The sequence below is a fragment of the Carassius gibelio genome, chromosome A14 (genome assembly GCF_023724105.1).
Source record: "Carassius gibelio isolate Cgi1373 ecotype wild population from Czech Republic chromosome A14, carGib1.2-hapl.c, whole genome shotgun sequence".
Classification (NCBI taxonomy): domain Eukaryota; kingdom Metazoa; phylum Chordata; class Actinopteri; order Cypriniformes; family Cyprinidae; genus Carassius; species Carassius gibelio.
The window spans coordinates 2308162-2324371 of NC_068384.1; the positions used below are offsets into that span (position 1 = coordinate 2308162).

The 16210-nt window shown below is 37.1% G+C and overlaps 3 protein-coding genes across 4 annotated transcripts; 1 reads left to right on the forward strand and 2 right to left on the reverse strand.

Annotated features, from left to right (window-relative positions):
- The first annotated feature begins 537 nt into the window (after positions 1-537).
- LOC128027231 (ubiquitin-conjugating enzyme E2 A) lies at positions 538-4103 on the forward strand. The gene is made up of 6 exons (XM_052614617.1): positions 538-752; positions 961-1041; positions 1431-1456; positions 2030-2119; positions 2255-2343; positions 2937-4103. Exons 1-6 carry the CDS (start codon positions 709-711, stop codon positions 3063-3065), a joined length of 459 nt encoding a protein of 152 aa, XP_052470577.1. The 5' UTR covers positions 538-708; the 3' UTR covers positions 3066-4103.
- A 64-nt stretch (positions 4104-4167) lies between these two features.
- Positions 4168-8428, reverse strand: LOC128027228 (NF-kappa-B-repressing factor-like). Of its 2 annotated transcripts, none has more exons than XM_052614612.1 (3): positions 8313-8428; positions 7207-7331; positions 4168-7063 (listed from the first exon to the last, which is right to left on the reverse strand). In XM_052614612.1, exons 2-3 carry the CDS (start codon positions 7313-7315, stop codon positions 4839-4841), a joined length of 2334 nt encoding a protein of 777 aa, XP_052470572.1. In that variant the 5' UTR covers positions 7316-7331; positions 8313-8428; the 3' UTR covers positions 4168-4838. The 2 variants fall into 2 exon arrangements, with proteins under 2 accessions (XP_052470572.1, XP_052470571.1); XM_052614611.1 differs by lacking the exon at positions 8313-8428 and adding an exon at positions 7538-7823.
- A 302-nt stretch (positions 8429-8730) lies between these two features.
- Positions 8731-14733, reverse strand: LOC128027230 (arrestin-C-like). The gene is made up of 14 exons (XM_052614616.1): positions 14621-14733; positions 13334-13367; positions 12866-12896; positions 12296-12356; positions 12108-12152; positions 11824-12017; positions 11684-11743; positions 11519-11595; positions 11299-11434; positions 11094-11178; positions 10255-10327; positions 10031-10168; positions 9790-9894; positions 8731-9516 (listed from the first exon to the last, which is right to left on the reverse strand). Exons 2-14 carry the CDS (start codon positions 13345-13347, stop codon positions 9441-9443), a joined length of 1095 nt encoding a protein of 364 aa, XP_052470576.1. The 5' UTR covers positions 13348-13367; positions 14621-14733; the 3' UTR covers positions 8731-9440.
- Between the last annotated feature and the right edge of the window lie 1477 nt (positions 14734-16210).

The following is a 16210-nucleotide window of genomic DNA, read 5'->3' on the forward strand; positions in this document are numbered from 1 at the left end:
CAACTTTATTAATTGGTGTAACGAGCTAAAACTTTTATATAAATCCTTAAAATTTGTTAAGAATAAAAAAAAGCCCTTAAACTGACCTCTATGTTGGAATAATATAATTTACCCTAATTTAAAAGCCCATTTTGTAGTATTGTTTAATTTTCTTTGATGTGTGTTTTTTGCTATAAGTTTGGTTATGCTCCACCAAGTCTGAATAATTTTGGATATTTTTGGAAATGTGTTCATGTACCTTGTTTGGTTGTAATGTTGTTGCAAGAAAAAAAAAAAAAAAAAAAGGTCTGTCGACCCATGACGTAAATATGATAGGCTGCTTCAACTGTACGTGTTTGAAGGGTTTTCTCTAAACGGCTTTAACCATATCTGATTTTCTCTTTAATCAAAATCACTCGACTTAATAATGAAGCAAGTCATACATAATCTTGTCTAATGATAAACCACGAATACGTTTACAGTTTTGTGAAATACCTCCCTTATATTTAATCTCACAGATCTATCTCCCCCACGTTATGTTGGTATGGTCCAGTCCCAGAGAGACGGGTTTAGTGGAGAAAACAGGCAGGAGGAAGATTCAAGCGAGCCAACGGCTAACGTCGATATTAAGCTGAATTAACGAAACCGACGTCGGTTGAACTAAAGTAACCTTATTCAAAGTAACAACGTCGATACCTTATGTTTACGTCTTGGCTATCCAATTAAACAATGTCTACCCCAGCAAGACGGCGTCTGATGAGAGATTTTAAACGGTAAGCGACACAGAAAATGCTAAAGGCCCTCGGTAGCTTTTTTAACACCGGCTTTAACATGGCGACTTTCCTCCCCACAATAGCCATTTATTAACGTCATTATCCCTCTCCGATCGTGTATTTGAATGTCATGTGTGCTGTATTTAGTGTTGTCGTAGTGTAGGTGTAGTACATGTAGTGTAACTTATCCGGGTAACTTGTTTTTCAGTCTCCAGGAGGATCCACCAGCAGGAGTTAGCGGAGCCCCGTCGGAAAACAACATCATGGTCTGGAACGCTGTCATTTTTGGGTTTGTATCATTTGCATTTTTTTTGACATCGATGAGGAGTAAACAGAATACTCTGACAATTTTGTTTGTCTCAGACTATTTGCGGTCTGTAAGATGACATCTAGCTTGTTAGCGGTAATATAAGCAGTTTTAAATAGGCCGGATGTCCAGTGGTCCCCCATAAGAGGTGCTGGTTATTTGATCTTTGACTGTGACTGTCCTGAATAGAGCTGTGTGTTGTTTTGGACACATGTTATAATGTCATCCGTAGACTGTGTACTTTTTTATTTTTGGATTATAGTAATGCACCGGTCTGTTGCACATTGGCCAGTGCTTTTGGCTTTGTTTCTTGCTGTCACGCCAAGTGTTTTGTGTAACCTGACATGTTGACCCATTTCTTCTGCCTACAGCCCTGAAGGAACACCCTTTGAAGATGGTAAGTCAACAAAACACAAGCTGTTATATGTTTATTTATTTTTTTTATTTTTATTTTTTTCAGTTTTAATGTGATAATTGGACAAATAGCTTTTAAAGGTTTTTGTTAATATATATATATATATATATATATATATATATATATATATATATATATATATATATGTCTTACATTATTAGGTCTTTACAGTGTGACAAAAATGGTCTGTTTAATGTGATCTTGCTGAATAAAAGTAGCAGTTTCTTTTAAATAAAAACTTACTGGCCCCAAACTTTTGTACTACGCTGTATTTTAAAAAATATTTCATAAAATTATAGTACTTTTAAATGTAATTTTTAATCAAAGTGTGTAACATTTTAAATGTCTTCACTGTTTTGATCAGATTAATATGTCATAATGTAAATCTTAATGTAATTCACACTGAGTGCTGAATAAGGATTGAGCTTTGGGTTCCAGATGATGACAAGATATGCCACTGTATAATTGTGTACTGGTATTTTGCATGGTATGGTTCTTTTTGTTTACATGTGGAAAATGGTTTTGCTTCATATTTCCTTTTTCGGCTTGTCATAGGAACTTTCAAACTAACAATAGAATTTACAGAAGAATATCCAAACAAACCTCCTACAGTTCGGTTTGTCTCCAAAATGTTTCACCCTAATGGTAAGTTTTAAATTTATCTTATTATTGAATTTATAAAATCTTTGCTTATTAGATTCACACGAGTGTGTACATTTATCATATTAAAAATTATGTGTCAGTGGACCATGAAATATAAGTGTATTTCTTTGTGTTCAGTTTATGCAGATGGTAGTATATGTTTGGATATTCTTCAGAATCGCTGGAGTCCAACATATGATGTTTCCTCAATTTTAACCTCAATACAGGTATATGTCTGCACTTATTTCTGCTTTTTGCACAAACTACAGGGTTCCAACACAGGTTCCATTGCCCCGTGCTAGGCATATTTTTAGTTTCACTCCATTCCTGATGGATCATTTTGAAATGAAAGCACTTTCTGAGGTCAAAATAGATAACTAATACACTTGCCACTTGTTCTATACAATACATTTCTTTATTCTTAATTTTATTCAAGACTTTTCACTTGACCTTTGTAAAGCAATGTTTACTTAATAAAAAAAAATATTTGAAGGCTACATGCTACAAATATTTTTTGCTTTTGTACTGAAATCAAGTGAAATTTTATTGGTATGGACTGAAATTTCAGTACTGACATCACTGGTTAGAGTATTAAATTGTAAATTCATATTGTGAATTTGATGTTTAATCATTACACCCTTTCTGAAAATCTACAGAAAAGCCTTTTTAGAGTATGGAAAAGTATGGAATTTTGAAACTGGAAAATGTGTTGGACCCTAAAACTAAATGTTTTAATTTGCATGATTTTTTCCCTTTTTGATTGTACTGTAAAAATGTGAAGACATTATTCAGGTTGTTAACATGCCTTTCATTGTCGCAGTCTTTACTGGATGAGCCGAACCCAAACAGCCCTGCCAACAGCCAGGCAGCTCAGCTGTACCAGGAAAACAAGAGAGAGTATGAGAAGCGTGTGTCGGCCATTGTGGAACAGAGCTGGCGTGACTGTTGACGTCCTTACAGTTCACATATGAACAATAGTCCGCCTTGCCAACAAGAGGAAACCACCTTGCAAAGAATAAAATAAAACACATCATGTTTTGAATCTCCACGTACTCTGTAGAATTGTCTGTTCTGTAGCTGTTGAAGGATTAGAGTGATGTTGTGTTGTGGTCTCCCTCTTCATGCAGAACCTTATCCAAGATGAGGATGAACCTTAGTTAAACAAAATATTGTTGCTAGGGTTACTTGCTTTTGTTTGGCCTGCCCTTATTTTTGTCATCTTATTTCTTTGGTTTTATAAGTTGCTCCAACTGTGTGGGCTGATTTCATTTTGGGTATTAACATGTTGTTTGCTGTTTTCAGTATGAATCCAGAGTGATTTTCTTTGCGTCTCTGCAAAAGTGTCATACCGAATGTTGCTTAATGTGTCTTTCAGAGTTTCAAATTAAACTGCAAGAACATTAAAGATGGATGATATATTGTGTTGTATGGAAAGCTTAGATGTTTCAAAAACATGCCTTTATAACTGCATTTGGAAAACCTGACCTTTTAAAACCGGTTAGAAAAAAAATGATGTACCAAATGTTGGAATTGGCCCTTTTTTATCAAGTGCAAGTGGTTTGTTCTTTTAATTGAGCAGTTCATACTGCTCATGTGTTGACACTGTGCTAGTTGGTCAGCAGTAATTGTTTGAAAGTACACCGTGATCTGTCTGTCCCACAAAGCCCCATGCCTAAAGCCTGGGATTCAGAATATGACAAATTGGCATAGTTGAGTATGTTGCTTTTTTCCCCACCATATTCATTATTTTGTGTCTTTTGTACCACAGATGCATGGTTATTTTGCTTGTTTTCTTAAGTTCCATTAAAGTGCCGTTTATTTTTATATTAAATTGCTTCTCCAAACATATGGATGTGATGCTGTCATGCATTATCCATTTAAGCTAATCTTAATTTTTCTAATTTACCAAGAGTGTTGGATTTGCACTAGTAACCCATGTAAGAAACTGTACATTTTCCCAATTCTTGTAAATAAACAGTATAAGTAACTCTATGGTGTGTGTGCTCTTGAACAGAGATAAGCATCTAAATGTCATTAAATGGACTACAAAATGAACAATGACCAGACTAAATTTAATGTCAGTACAAGCAGACTGGTTGACAGTATTCGCAATAGCAAACTTCACAGGGATTGCTGCTCAGACATTTGCTAGACAGGGAGTTGAAAGATTTAAAGTTGAGAGTGATATTTAATTCTACAATCAACAGCCAAAGAAATTACAAAAAAAAATATATATATATATATATATATATATATATATATATATATTGTTCTGTAATTACTTAAAGGATATTTTTATATTTCAAGTGTTTTATCTTACAACAGATGAAAGATTGAGTGGATGATTTCATTGTGAATACATAAAATGGAATGTAATTTCTGAGAGGAGCACATGCTGCCAAAAGGCCCCACTACTAACATCCATATCAATAAATATAATTCACAGGATATATGATATGACAAAAGTTAAGTTTGTAACATAGGTTTTTATCATATGGTCTTGAGCTAACCTATGACAAATCTGGACAGTGTACAGAAATATATGGCAAAGAGAGGCAGAGGGTACACACAGTAGTCACTGAGAACTGACCGGTTTTCTAGACTTTAAAAAATATATATTTTACACTCTTCAGAAACAAATGAACAGGAAAAGTGACAAGTAACACAACTTTGCTTTTATTAATGGTCATCTGTTGGTTTCTCAGCAGCCTGTTGAACCCAGTCATTGTGAAGCCTGAGGTTTCACCAGTTCATATCGTCCCACCTGCCCCTCCTGCAACAGCTGACCAATTAGCTGTTCCTTTTGAACTCTGCGGCTAACCACGAGGAAGCGCTGTCTGCTCTGTCCATACGATTTGCTGCGCAGCCCATATCTTTGGGATACTTGGTGTATCTGCCTGCGCTCTTCATTGTTAAGCTCTGTGGAGAAGCGCAGGTCATCTTGACGGTCTGAACTCGCATAATTCCGAATTATTTCCTCAATATCACGCTTAGTCAGCTGATTACTGTGCCTGTCCATGTCCATACCAAGTCCTTCCCTGGTAAACTGCTCTTTGACCTTGATGGGTTCAGCAATACCCTCTCCTTCTCTACCCAAACCACCACCCGTCCAGCCCATCTTCCGGAGTAGCTGGTTACCAATGTTATCCTCCTTGATCTCCTGCCGCGTGGATTCCTCACCAGAATGAGCCATGATTTGATTTCGGGAAATTGCATCCACGTGGCCCTCTTTCCTGAGGTTGGACTTCACCACAGCTTGTGTGCGCCGAAGTGTGGCGATTGCTTCCTCTGCTGCAATGTGCTTCACTGTCTTTTTGGGTCCTATGCCCGCAGCTACATACTGACCATCGAGGTAAACTTCACACCTCCAGCGATGGTCCGGCAGAACCGTAAACTTGTAGTCAGCAAGCACTTTATTAAATTGAGCAGTGTCATTTATTATGCAAATAGCGTTATCAGAGTTTTCAAGGATGACCAATTCACCTAGCTGTGCTTTCTTGCTGCATTGCTGGGTGTAGTGACTACCAGGCTGGTCTGAAGTGTGGTTGCCTCCAGAAAAACTCTGCTGCTGTTGCTGCTCTTGTTGACGAGCAGCCTGGTTCATTCGCAACTTCCTTACCGCCGCCTCTGCCGCTGCATGTTTTGAGCTCTTCTTGGTTCCTCTGGCTTGTGCCACCAGCTCATCCTGTAAGTACACACTACAGAGCCAGAAATTGCTGTTGGGAACCGGGTCAAAAGTGTAATCAATTTTCATGCGGTTGAACGCAGCCGAGTTGTTGAGTATACAGATTGCATCATATGCGTTTTCCATGATTACAAACTCTGTCCAGTGTTTGCTTCGATCAGGCTCATGCTGGCCCTTGGTACTAGGGAGTGGCTTGACCTCGGGGTTGCGAAGAGGTGGGGGAAGGATTGGGTTTGGAGTGTTAACCTGGCACACCACCATGTCATTAACGTAAGTACGCTTGTACAGCCGTTGCAGGACCCGAATTTCCACCGGCCTCATGAACAGCTTGACGGCCTGTTCTGATGCTCGGTCTCTGGCACCGTTTTTGCTACCAGAGTACCCTGTGGCAAGGTACACAGACTGACACCTCAGTTCACATGCATACCCTTCAGATGGTACTTTTCTGTTTTTAGGAAGGTCAGCCGGTGGAATATCTCTTAAATTTACATAGATGTACTCTGGGTTCGTCTTGCAAGCCTGAATGCTGCGGCTGAGTATGAAATTGTAGTTTGGCATGTCGGGTCCACTCATGAACGCAGGATCTCTCAAGGTAATGGCAACGGTCGATGATACTCTGGTAATCAGCCTCAGTTTTTCGTCAATTGTTGATGAGAGCATAGAAGACGGCAGTGAGGGTGTTGGGAGAAGGCCAGAGCTGCCTCTGCTTGGGCCATTGTATACCCTGTTGAAAGCCTTGCTGGACGTTGGCCTATCCTGATGTCCAAATCCCAGACCACGCCATTTGCTATCCCAGGTTCCAGACCGTCCAGCACTTCCATATTCATCAGCTCGGCCTGCCTGTGAGAATGAGTTTGAATGTCTGGCAGTATGTGCCTCATATCTAGCAGTGTACTCCTGTTGCACTTTGTCCATGAAGTTCGGGGTGGACCCTCTGCTGCCATAGCCAAACCCACTTGTGCTGCAAGAGGCCACATCCTTACTTCTGTGCTCAGGCCAAGAATCATAACGGTACCTCTCCATCTCAAGGCAGCCTGAGGAGGAAGAGGAGCCGTTGCCATGTATACCATTATTCGGCTGATGATCTGGTTCCCTTTGCCTCACGTCATTTATCTCACTCCTCCTGCGCTCCTTCTCGTTTTCTTTTTCGTCAGTTTCTCCAATTCGACTGCCACTGCTTCCGCTGCTTACAAAGTGTACTGGTTCAAATCGCGGTCTGGATGTGAATTTTGACAAAGGCATCTTCCTCATGGGCTCTTCACCTGAGACATGAAATAAAGCATGTACATGCAAATGATTACTCAATGTTATTTTGTTTAAGTGCTGAATGAAATATTTTTATTTTATATATTCGATGCAAAATAAGATGACAGATAAGATTGATTCCAAGTATCGACAGACTTACTTCCATCAGATGAATTTAGCCTCTTTTTTGCCTCAAGGTTTGGAACTAGTTCATATGAGGGCATTTTCCCAACATCAATCCCTTCTGCCATCTCAAGCACCTTGTGCATCAACTGGGAGCCATACCTGCCCCCCAAAAAAGAACATTTGTGATGTTTACTACATGCTTTGATCGGCATTACTACTGCATATCTTTGCATTTAAGATGGTCTGTATAAACATAACACGAAATAAACTTGGCCATGACATTTGTGATATAATTATTCACTCAAACTCCCGCCAAAAATAGTTAAACAGTCAATTTCTCACGTCCTATTAAATCAAATTCCCACCTGCATCCCAGGAAAACATGGTTAACCCACACCATCGACAGCGCCAGTAGCTTATCAAGAGCATTCCCCTCGTACTCTTCAATGTGTTTCACAATGAACTGCCGTCTAGCGGACCACTGCTTGTCACTCTCGTACTGTTGACGGTAATCATCAATATTACAGTTCCAATAACGAAGACCAGCGGGTTTGCTTAAAACACGCGGGCCCGTTGAATGAGGTTTGATCATCCCGGTGTCTGACGGTAGCCAGTAGCTAACCGGAAACAACGTAATGCGCGCAGTGTATGCTGGGAAGTTCACACGGCTCAATAAAATGATAATACATCCGATGCAGAACAGAATATGTAAACGAGCTAATGCTTATATAACAATCACGCAATTTATATTTTAGTATACTGAGTCAGATTTTGAGTGCTATGGGGTGCTTTGCGTAACAAACTTAACAAAATATTTTCTGATTTTTATTTGCCCAGCATATTTACTACAGACCGAGCAACACAGTCTGTCCTAAAGATTTACAGCAATTTAAGCGATATTCAATAGCACAACCGCAACTCTTTAAAGTACAGCCCTCGTCAAACATGCACTTCGGAGCACGATTGTTATTTTTTCCCTTATGCTTAAAATAACCAATAGTTTCAATGGGATTAAATTGAAAGTGACGCAGTTGAATCTTCATTTTTTCAAAATATTATTTATCGCGCTTTGTCATCCTTATGCGCTTTAAAGGTGAACTATGTACACGAATGCATAGCAGAACACTAAGTGAAGCTTACCTTTGTCATACAGCAGCTCTGATTAGGTGACCTTGAGTGTGAATTCAGACGCACAAGCGAATATGCAGCAAATTGACACTGCTAAAGCTAATCCACTGCTGCAACCAGGAAAAGAGTCATTCATTCATTCATTCATTCATTCATTCTTTTAGAATCGGCGACTCAATCGTTTTCACCAGCGACACTCACGGTTTTAATCTGTTAAGAGATTATTAATATTCATAACACCCATTTAACAATACATAAGATTTGATCTGAAGTCAGAAGTTAATATAGGCCATATGTGTTATAACAATATGTATAATTTACTATTATAGTGTAGTAATAGTTTAAGGATGATAAATAGTAATAATATCGAATCAACTGCTTCTCTGCTCCCTTGCATAAATATAAAGTCATGTTGAAGGACGAGGAAAGATTTTTGGTAGTGGTCCAAATAACAGTCCAATGTTTATTAATCTCCACCATCACCACAGACAGAAAAAGAAAAAAAACATATATATGTATATATTATTTTGTATAATTTTAATACATTTTAAGTTCATTACTCCTTTATTTTACAATCACACACAAGAAGAAACCAGAACATTATTAATCTGAGATCCCATGATAAAGGCAGAATAAATAAACATTACATTATCAGCATCAGACCAAGCTTGATTTCAGCATCAGTGAGTTCATCTTAGTGTACAAGGCTTTTAGCCCATGTGTAACATTATACAGCTAATTCCTTTTACAAGTATTTGCAACTAGTGTCTATAGTCTATGGCTCATGAAATGAGGTTGTTTGGAATCTGCATCTATTCCTGAGTGTCTCTCCTTCTTATTTGCTGCTCTCCGTCACTGGCTATATTTTATTCAAGGTTGATATCAGTCCTGGATGATATGAGGGAAAAAAATGGTTAAGCCTCAAAGTCTAAGATTCAAAAGGAAAAAAAGGAAGTTTCAAATATTATTTCTGTCTCAACATGGGAAACAAGTTTACATGGATACTTACACTTCTGCTCAATTTGCAAACGCACAAGGATAAAGTCAGAAGACAAGAAAATGACGCTTTTTAGAATGTTTCAGTGCCACTTTATAAACAGGGTATAATGTTTATTATTTGAAATTTAAAAAAAGTTATGATCACAAATACAGAACAGAAACCTCACCTGATGGTTTAGGTGCCATCAGAACCAGAGGGAGTTCAGCGGTAATATCACTGTGTACAGAAGATAAACATGTCTTGACTACTTTCACTGCTCACAGTGGTAAATCACATCACAGCATGTACAGCTGGATTTATTTTCATTGTTGTTTAATGACAAGGTAACTAAGCAGACTGTTCTTTGTTAAGTATTTGTGTTCGGGCATTATCAAGGGAAATGTCCTCTTTAATAGTAGAGGAAAAGTCATCAGAGAAAGAAGGAGGTAAAATGCTCTCTTCTATGACTCTTGACATTGAGACATTGGGATGATATTTAAAGATGCAAACCTTAATGTTAGGCTTCCCAAGAGACCACCTCCCATCATGAGGGTAACCTTAATTTTGTAGGAAACAACAAGGCCTTGCATTTGTTTATCCATGTTGGGTAGCAGACTGCAGAGAGACAGAGAGATCCAGATTTTTTTACTGAATAACAATACATGTCATTTAGATGCACCTGAAGATGACGTTTACATTTGCCAACTACCTATTTAAGGATATATTCATGTTGTAATAAAGATAAACTGACATTGTTGAAGAAGCCAGGTTGGTGTCTTCATCTTTCAGTTTGCCATCCAATGCAAGACCACGTTTCTCTTTGTTATTGGCAAGCAGAGGGGTAACTTTATATTCCTTCTCAAAGGTGGAGTTAGCATTAATTTGGTCCCTGTTACAAAAAATATTTGTAATCAATTATTATTAAATAATCAATTGTAATCTTAAAATGTTTGATGTGAAGTTCTTTGCACTCACCCAAATTCTTCATTCAGGACACATTTGTTGTATTTGTCTGATGAGTACAGCAGTACATCGGTAATTTGGTGAACTGAAATATACAATGAGCTAAAGTTTATTTAGGATCATTGTGGGAAAAACACACTTCTACGTAAAAGCAGTAATGAATCATTCTTAAAGGTTCTATATACGCATTTTAACCACTAGATGTCGCACTGGACCACTGCATCTCAGACCAAAACAAACACGCACTTCGACCACATTGTCCATCCACATCCCCCTTATCCAACATATCAAGAAAACCAAATGTATAACGATACTGAGATACATTTGTCTTTGCTAAATAATGTCAAGTCACAAGGCCAGTATTAGGCTACACTAATACAGAAATGTGACATTTATAAGGATGGGCCACTCCATCTTGCTTTTACAGAGCAATAGAAACCATAATACAACTTCAAATGATTTCAACATTACAATCTATAAACTGTAAGCCGTTAAAATCATTACCAATTGGTGTGCAGCAGCAGAGTTGCCAAGTTTGTGTTTTTCCTGTGAAATTGACCTTTGGGCTGGTTTTATTACATTGACCTTACAGTGTGTTTTGGGTCTTATTCTATTAGGAGTTAATAGTCTTAACATGCCATCAATAGAAGGCAACAAATTACCAATAGAGATTAATTAATTTCCATTTAATCCAATACAATTTCCATTGTAACCCTTAAAACCATTACACATTCTATAAGGGTTTCTACAGTTTATATAATAAAAAAAAATCATATATATCACTTTTACATAGCGTAAGTAGATGAATACTGGCTGTTTTGTTCATTAAAATAAATAATAAAAATACTTACTACTGATTTTGATTTTCTTCACTACTTTACTGGTCTCATTATTTACTTTCACTTTGATAGGAATGGGATCTCCGTGATAGTAGAGCTGAAGGGTGAGAAATTAGCAGTGAACAGTGAATGCAGAGATATAGAACTGCAAAAACATCCATGAAAACATCCCAATTTTTTATATAATGATCTACCACTGGCATTTAAAACCCTGTACCTCTTTCTCAATGGAGGCCTCCATGTGAATTGGTTTGTCTGCAGTGATAAACTGTTTGTTGAGATCGGTTTTTGGTCCGGCTGCTAGCTCATTTGGTGCATACTGGATTTTACGTATAATCAAACGGCAAGTGTCCCTAGTAGTGAAAGAGATATTGTAATCAGAATAAAAAATGTATTAATTGCGTATGAGAGTGTCTTTATGTTGTAGCATTACATACTTCTTGTCAACTTTTTCATCTGTCTCGTCTTCTTCATTTCCAATATAGGCTTTGACTTCATAGTCTACCCCGCAAGGCTGTAAGAGTAAACATGTTACATATTAGAGAAACAGTTTTCTGTTTGTAAGTGTATTTGTGTATGTGCATGTATTTCTGCTAAAGTACCTTCCCGGCATCCTCTGGTGCTGGCTGAAGGGACACTGAGCATGGGAGATGTACTGGAATCTGAGACAGGACAGCAGAGACACAAATTAAGGATGTCCTTGATTGTTTTCTCAATGTATAATGCATAACTGTGAATTTACATCAAAAGTGAATGGGTGTCCTTGGTCTCCAGCTTTCTTCAATAGCGCATCCTGCATTGGTGTGTTTGGGGGCTTGGTTCCCTCGAAGGGATACATCTGAATGCGCTTTATCCAGATGTCTTTTCTGAAGGAAACGCCAATCACATCCAGATCCTCTCTGCCATAGCGGAATGCACATGCAAGCTGTACCCACACTAAAAAATTCAGTACATTAGATGAAGTGTCTAAATGATTTAAATTAGTGACACATTTTCACAATTATTACGTATTACATTAAATCATACCTTTCCTTCCATTAAGAGCTGAAGGATCAATCTTGAGCACCCCATCTGAGAGAGAAATTACAAGTCTTTTGAACACGAAAAGTGAAGTGTGCATAGATATGAATATATACATTTAATAAAAAAGTAAAAACTTTCCACATTGTTAGGGAATAATACTTTTTTTCAACGTAAAGTAGCCTAGAACGTACCAACTGGATCAATACGTTCCACATGGTCCACAAAGTCTCTTCTCCCCAAATAAAGGCATAACTGTAATAAATAATTACTGAGATCATTATCATGTGTGCTTGTGTCTTATAAATATGTTGAGAGCAGGGTTGCCAAGTCTAAGGTTTTCCTGAGGAACGGGGGTATTTTTCAACTGTTGCTGGGGTTGTTGTTTCCCAGTTGGACATATTGCATGAATTATATTTGACTGAAATGCCTAAATTGATATAATTTACTTATTTTACGATCTACTAATAATAAAACTGTACTAGATGATGCGTTTTGTGAGGGATGGGAGCCACTGAACTACTGTGAGGTCCTTTATGAATAGACTGTTTTTATGATTCCAGCTAGCCTATATAGTGATTTGAAATTGTGTGTAATGCAGAACAGAGACTGTAAATTGTTTGGCATGTTTTGAGTTTTGATGTTTGGGCTAGGGCCACTGGGTTGGTTTTATTGCTCAGATCTGACAATCCTGATTGAGAGCATGTGCACGTGGAGCAGATGACAAGTAATGGGAAGTATAAGCAGTATAAAAAGAGCCTTACCGAACCATTGCCACTAGTCTTCTTGTAAACTCTGTAGAAACACAAAGGCTTGATATTATAATCATTTTGGCATGCTTTTAATATGTTAGTCTCCGTGAGGAGATTAGTGTCTGCATATGCTAAGCTTTGCACTGTAACTTTTAAACTCTTGTGGTAATCCTGTCAATCCAAGGGATTTCTTATAATCTGGTAATCCACTAGGATTGAAGACCTGAAAGACTTCTACAGATTTAATACTACTAATGAACAGGGTGTAGGAGCATTACATGAAGGCTGCTTAATCTAGAGAGGTGTCAAATATGAATACAATATCAAATAGTCTTTAGGATACAGAGAAATTATGGGTTTAAATGCCTTTTTAATGTTGATTATGATGTTTAAAATGTCTTAATATTATTTGAATATTGTAATATGTAATATTTGAAGTATTTATTAATTCTTGGAATAAATGAATATGCAAAAACTTACTTTGTCATGGTCATGGAAAGTCAGCTGGGGCTTTCTGAAATGAGAAGTGAGAAGGTTGGAGTGTAAAATGTGCCAGTAGAGGGCAGTCGAAAAACCATTCATGTTTGTATGTTGTCCTGCTGAAGTTTCAATCCACTAGGGCTAATCAGGGAAGAGGAGATTAGCATAACGATAGACTGCTTCATAATCCTCCACCGAAGCCGCACTCAGGATTAGCTCTTATCTGTTTCTAACGTGTCTCTGTGATTTAGGCTAACTGTTTCAAACTCTTAAGGAGCCAAAACATCAATGATATTAAAAAAAACTGCAATGTACTTTGCACTGTGTTTGAAAAATGTTTAGTCAACTTTTTCACTTATTAAAATGGGTGCAAAATGAGTGGTACTTTGCTAGCAAAAGCCATTTTTTTAATTTTGTAAATATATTATAAATATGTGCATAAAATATTTTAACAGAAGCCAAAGTATATTGCTTTGAAATGTGGGACTGCATGGCCTTTGTAAATATTTAAAAATAAATATTTCAAAACAACATGAATTAATTACTGTTAATTTGTAAATGAGTATAAATAAATCACATGAAATATGAGACACTTATATGGCCTGCAAAATGTATCCATCATGCTCTTTTTTTTAAATCACACTATATTTCCATTGATTTGCTTGTGTTTGTGATTCAAAAGTAATACAATTAAATGAATATTAAACTTTTTGTTGTGCTATAGAAATTATAACAAAACACAACGATCACAATCTTTTCTCAAGTGCAATCAAGATGCAAAGTCTAAGCATCAAATATCATATTTAGATGACTATTGTTCTCATGATTGACTATGGATATTCTTGAATATGCAAACAACTGATGCTCCTTGATCTCTTGTCTACGTGATAGCATCTTGTTATCTTTGTATTTAAGTACACTCTGAGGGAAAAAAAGGTAGTAAAAAGCCGTCACTGGGGCAGTACCTAGTACTAAAATGTAACATTAATATACTAATAAATGCATTTACTCTGCAAATGTACCAAAATTTACCCTTTGGGTGTTAATAAGGCACGTGTGTACCTTTTTTAAAAGGGTACCATCCTAGTGACAGCTTTTGTACATTTTTGCTGAGAGTGTACAAATACCATGCCAAATTTCAATCTTCTTATAGCGGACAAAAATGCTAATCTCCACACTGAATCTCATACAAAGATAATCCAAATTAGCAGCTGTCCTGAACTCTTTCCCTTGCACCTCAAAGTGTATGCATTTTTTTTTAAAAGTGTGATATAGTCCAGATCATACCTGGTCTTAGGAAGGTGTCCTCTGCTTTGTTCTTGACTGTTGCACGTGAGCACTGTTCTGTAGCTGGTGTTGTTCGTTTCCTATAATGTGTTTCCCAGTTTGTCTTGTCTACCTTTATAGTGCAAACTCTCCTCCCTCTATTTGGCTTATACGGACTTTGTTATAAAATGTACATTTCACACCCAATCCTATTAGTTTATTAGTAGTCACCTTTTTCTGGCTACAATATGTATAAAAATAGACACAGAATTGGACTTGGAGGGATTAGCTATTGAGGAGTACATGTATAAATGAGAGTGTCAGCCTCAGGGTCATTTGATTGGCTGTAAAAATACACTTGCATCTCTTGTCTGTGTGCAGAGCTCCACCTCCGACATAACATGCATCCATTTAGGGCATGTCCTCACCTTGGCATCACTTTCCAAGTCATGAGGCCAGAATAACAATAATAACTGCTCCTAAAACTTCATAACATACAGCATGTTCATCATAACAGGACGAGCATGGACAGCCATCAAAGTAAACTAAGCTTTAAAACTTAGAGGGACATTGTCATTGTACCCTCAGGGGGATTTGTGACCGTTTCATATAATACTACAAAGCGCTGTAGTATAATTGCTTTTGGAATTAATGAATCATGACAATTCTACATGTGATATTAGTAATTGATCATCTTTTTGAATGATACTGCATCAACACTAGGTCACCATTAGTTGTTTATCACGGCAGACAAACCACTCTTTCCCAGACAACTTGAATTAGAAAAAAAGGGTTTGTTAAAACAATACGTAAGAATAATTAATATAATAATGTAAACACCATTGTATATGTTATTATCACTATGTGATCCTTTGAGGGCTTCATTTAAAGGGTGTTGAATGGGAAATGCAGTGTTGAACATATGTGACCCTGGACCACAAAACCAGTCATAAGGGTCAATTTTTCGAAATTGAGATTTATACATCATCTGAAAGCTGAATAAATAAGCTTTCCACTGACATATGGTTGTTAGGATCGGGCAATATTAGGCTGAGATAAAACTATTTGAATATCTGGAATCTGAGGGTGCAAAAAAAAAAAAAAAAAATATTGAGAAAATCACCTTTAAAGTTGTCCAAATGAAGTTCTTAGCAATACATATAACTTAAAGATTACGTTTTGATATATACGGTATATATTTACGGTAAGAAATGTACAAAATATCTTAATGGAACATGATCTTTACTTAATATCCTAATGATTTTTGGCGTAAAATAAAAATGTATAATTTTTACCAATATTTTTTTGGCTATTGCTTCAAACATAGCCCAGTGACTTAAGACTGGTTTTATGGTCCAGGGTCACATATTGTTATTAATAGAAGTAGTGACTGATGTAATCCTTTTTGTGATAAGGAAAGCGAGAGGATCAGACTGGGACGTCTGGGCTCTCACCATACCTCACATCTGCTGTAACAGATGGTTATAGGGCTAGTGCTCTCTTCTCAGATGGCATGTAAAGGTGTTTTGATCACTGTATTGCTTGGTTAACTCCAACTGGTTAATTGTGTGAAATCTATGATTACTAAAATCAAAGTGTTAATTCCTTTGC

Coding starts and splice junctions, on each gene's coding strand:
- LOC128027230 (XM_052614616.1), bottom strand. Junction 11,179..11,298: donor AGGCCTCCATTGAGAAAGAG/GTACAGGGTTTT, acceptor CTCACCCTTCAG/CTCTACTATCACGGAGATCC. Junction 9,517..9,789: donor TTGGGAAGCCTAACATTAAG/GTTTGCATCTTT, acceptor TTCTGTACACAG/TGATATTACCGCTGAACTCC.
- LOC128027231 (XM_052614617.1), top strand. CDS start 709: ATGTCTACCCCAGCAAGACGGCGTCTGATGAGAGATTTTAAACG. Junction 1,457..2,029: donor AGGAACACCCTTTGAAGATG/GTAAGTCAACAA, acceptor GGCTTGTCATAG/GAACTTTCAAACTAACAATA. Junction 2,120..2,254: donor CAAAATGTTTCACCCTAATG/GTAAGTTTTAAA, acceptor CTTTGTGTTCAG/TTTATGCAGATGGTAGTATA.
- LOC128027228 (XM_052614611.1), bottom strand. CDS start 7,764: ATGATCAAACCTCATTCAACGGGCCCGCGTGTTTTAAGCAAACCCGCT. Junction 7,332..7,537: donor CATGTTTTCCTGGGATGCAG/GTGGGAATTTGA, acceptor TTTGGGGGGCAG/GTATGGCTCCCAGTTGATGC. Junction 7,064..7,206: donor GCTAAATTCATCTGATGGAA/GTAAGTCTGTCG, acceptor TTCATGTCTCAG/GTGAAGAGCCCATGAGGAAG.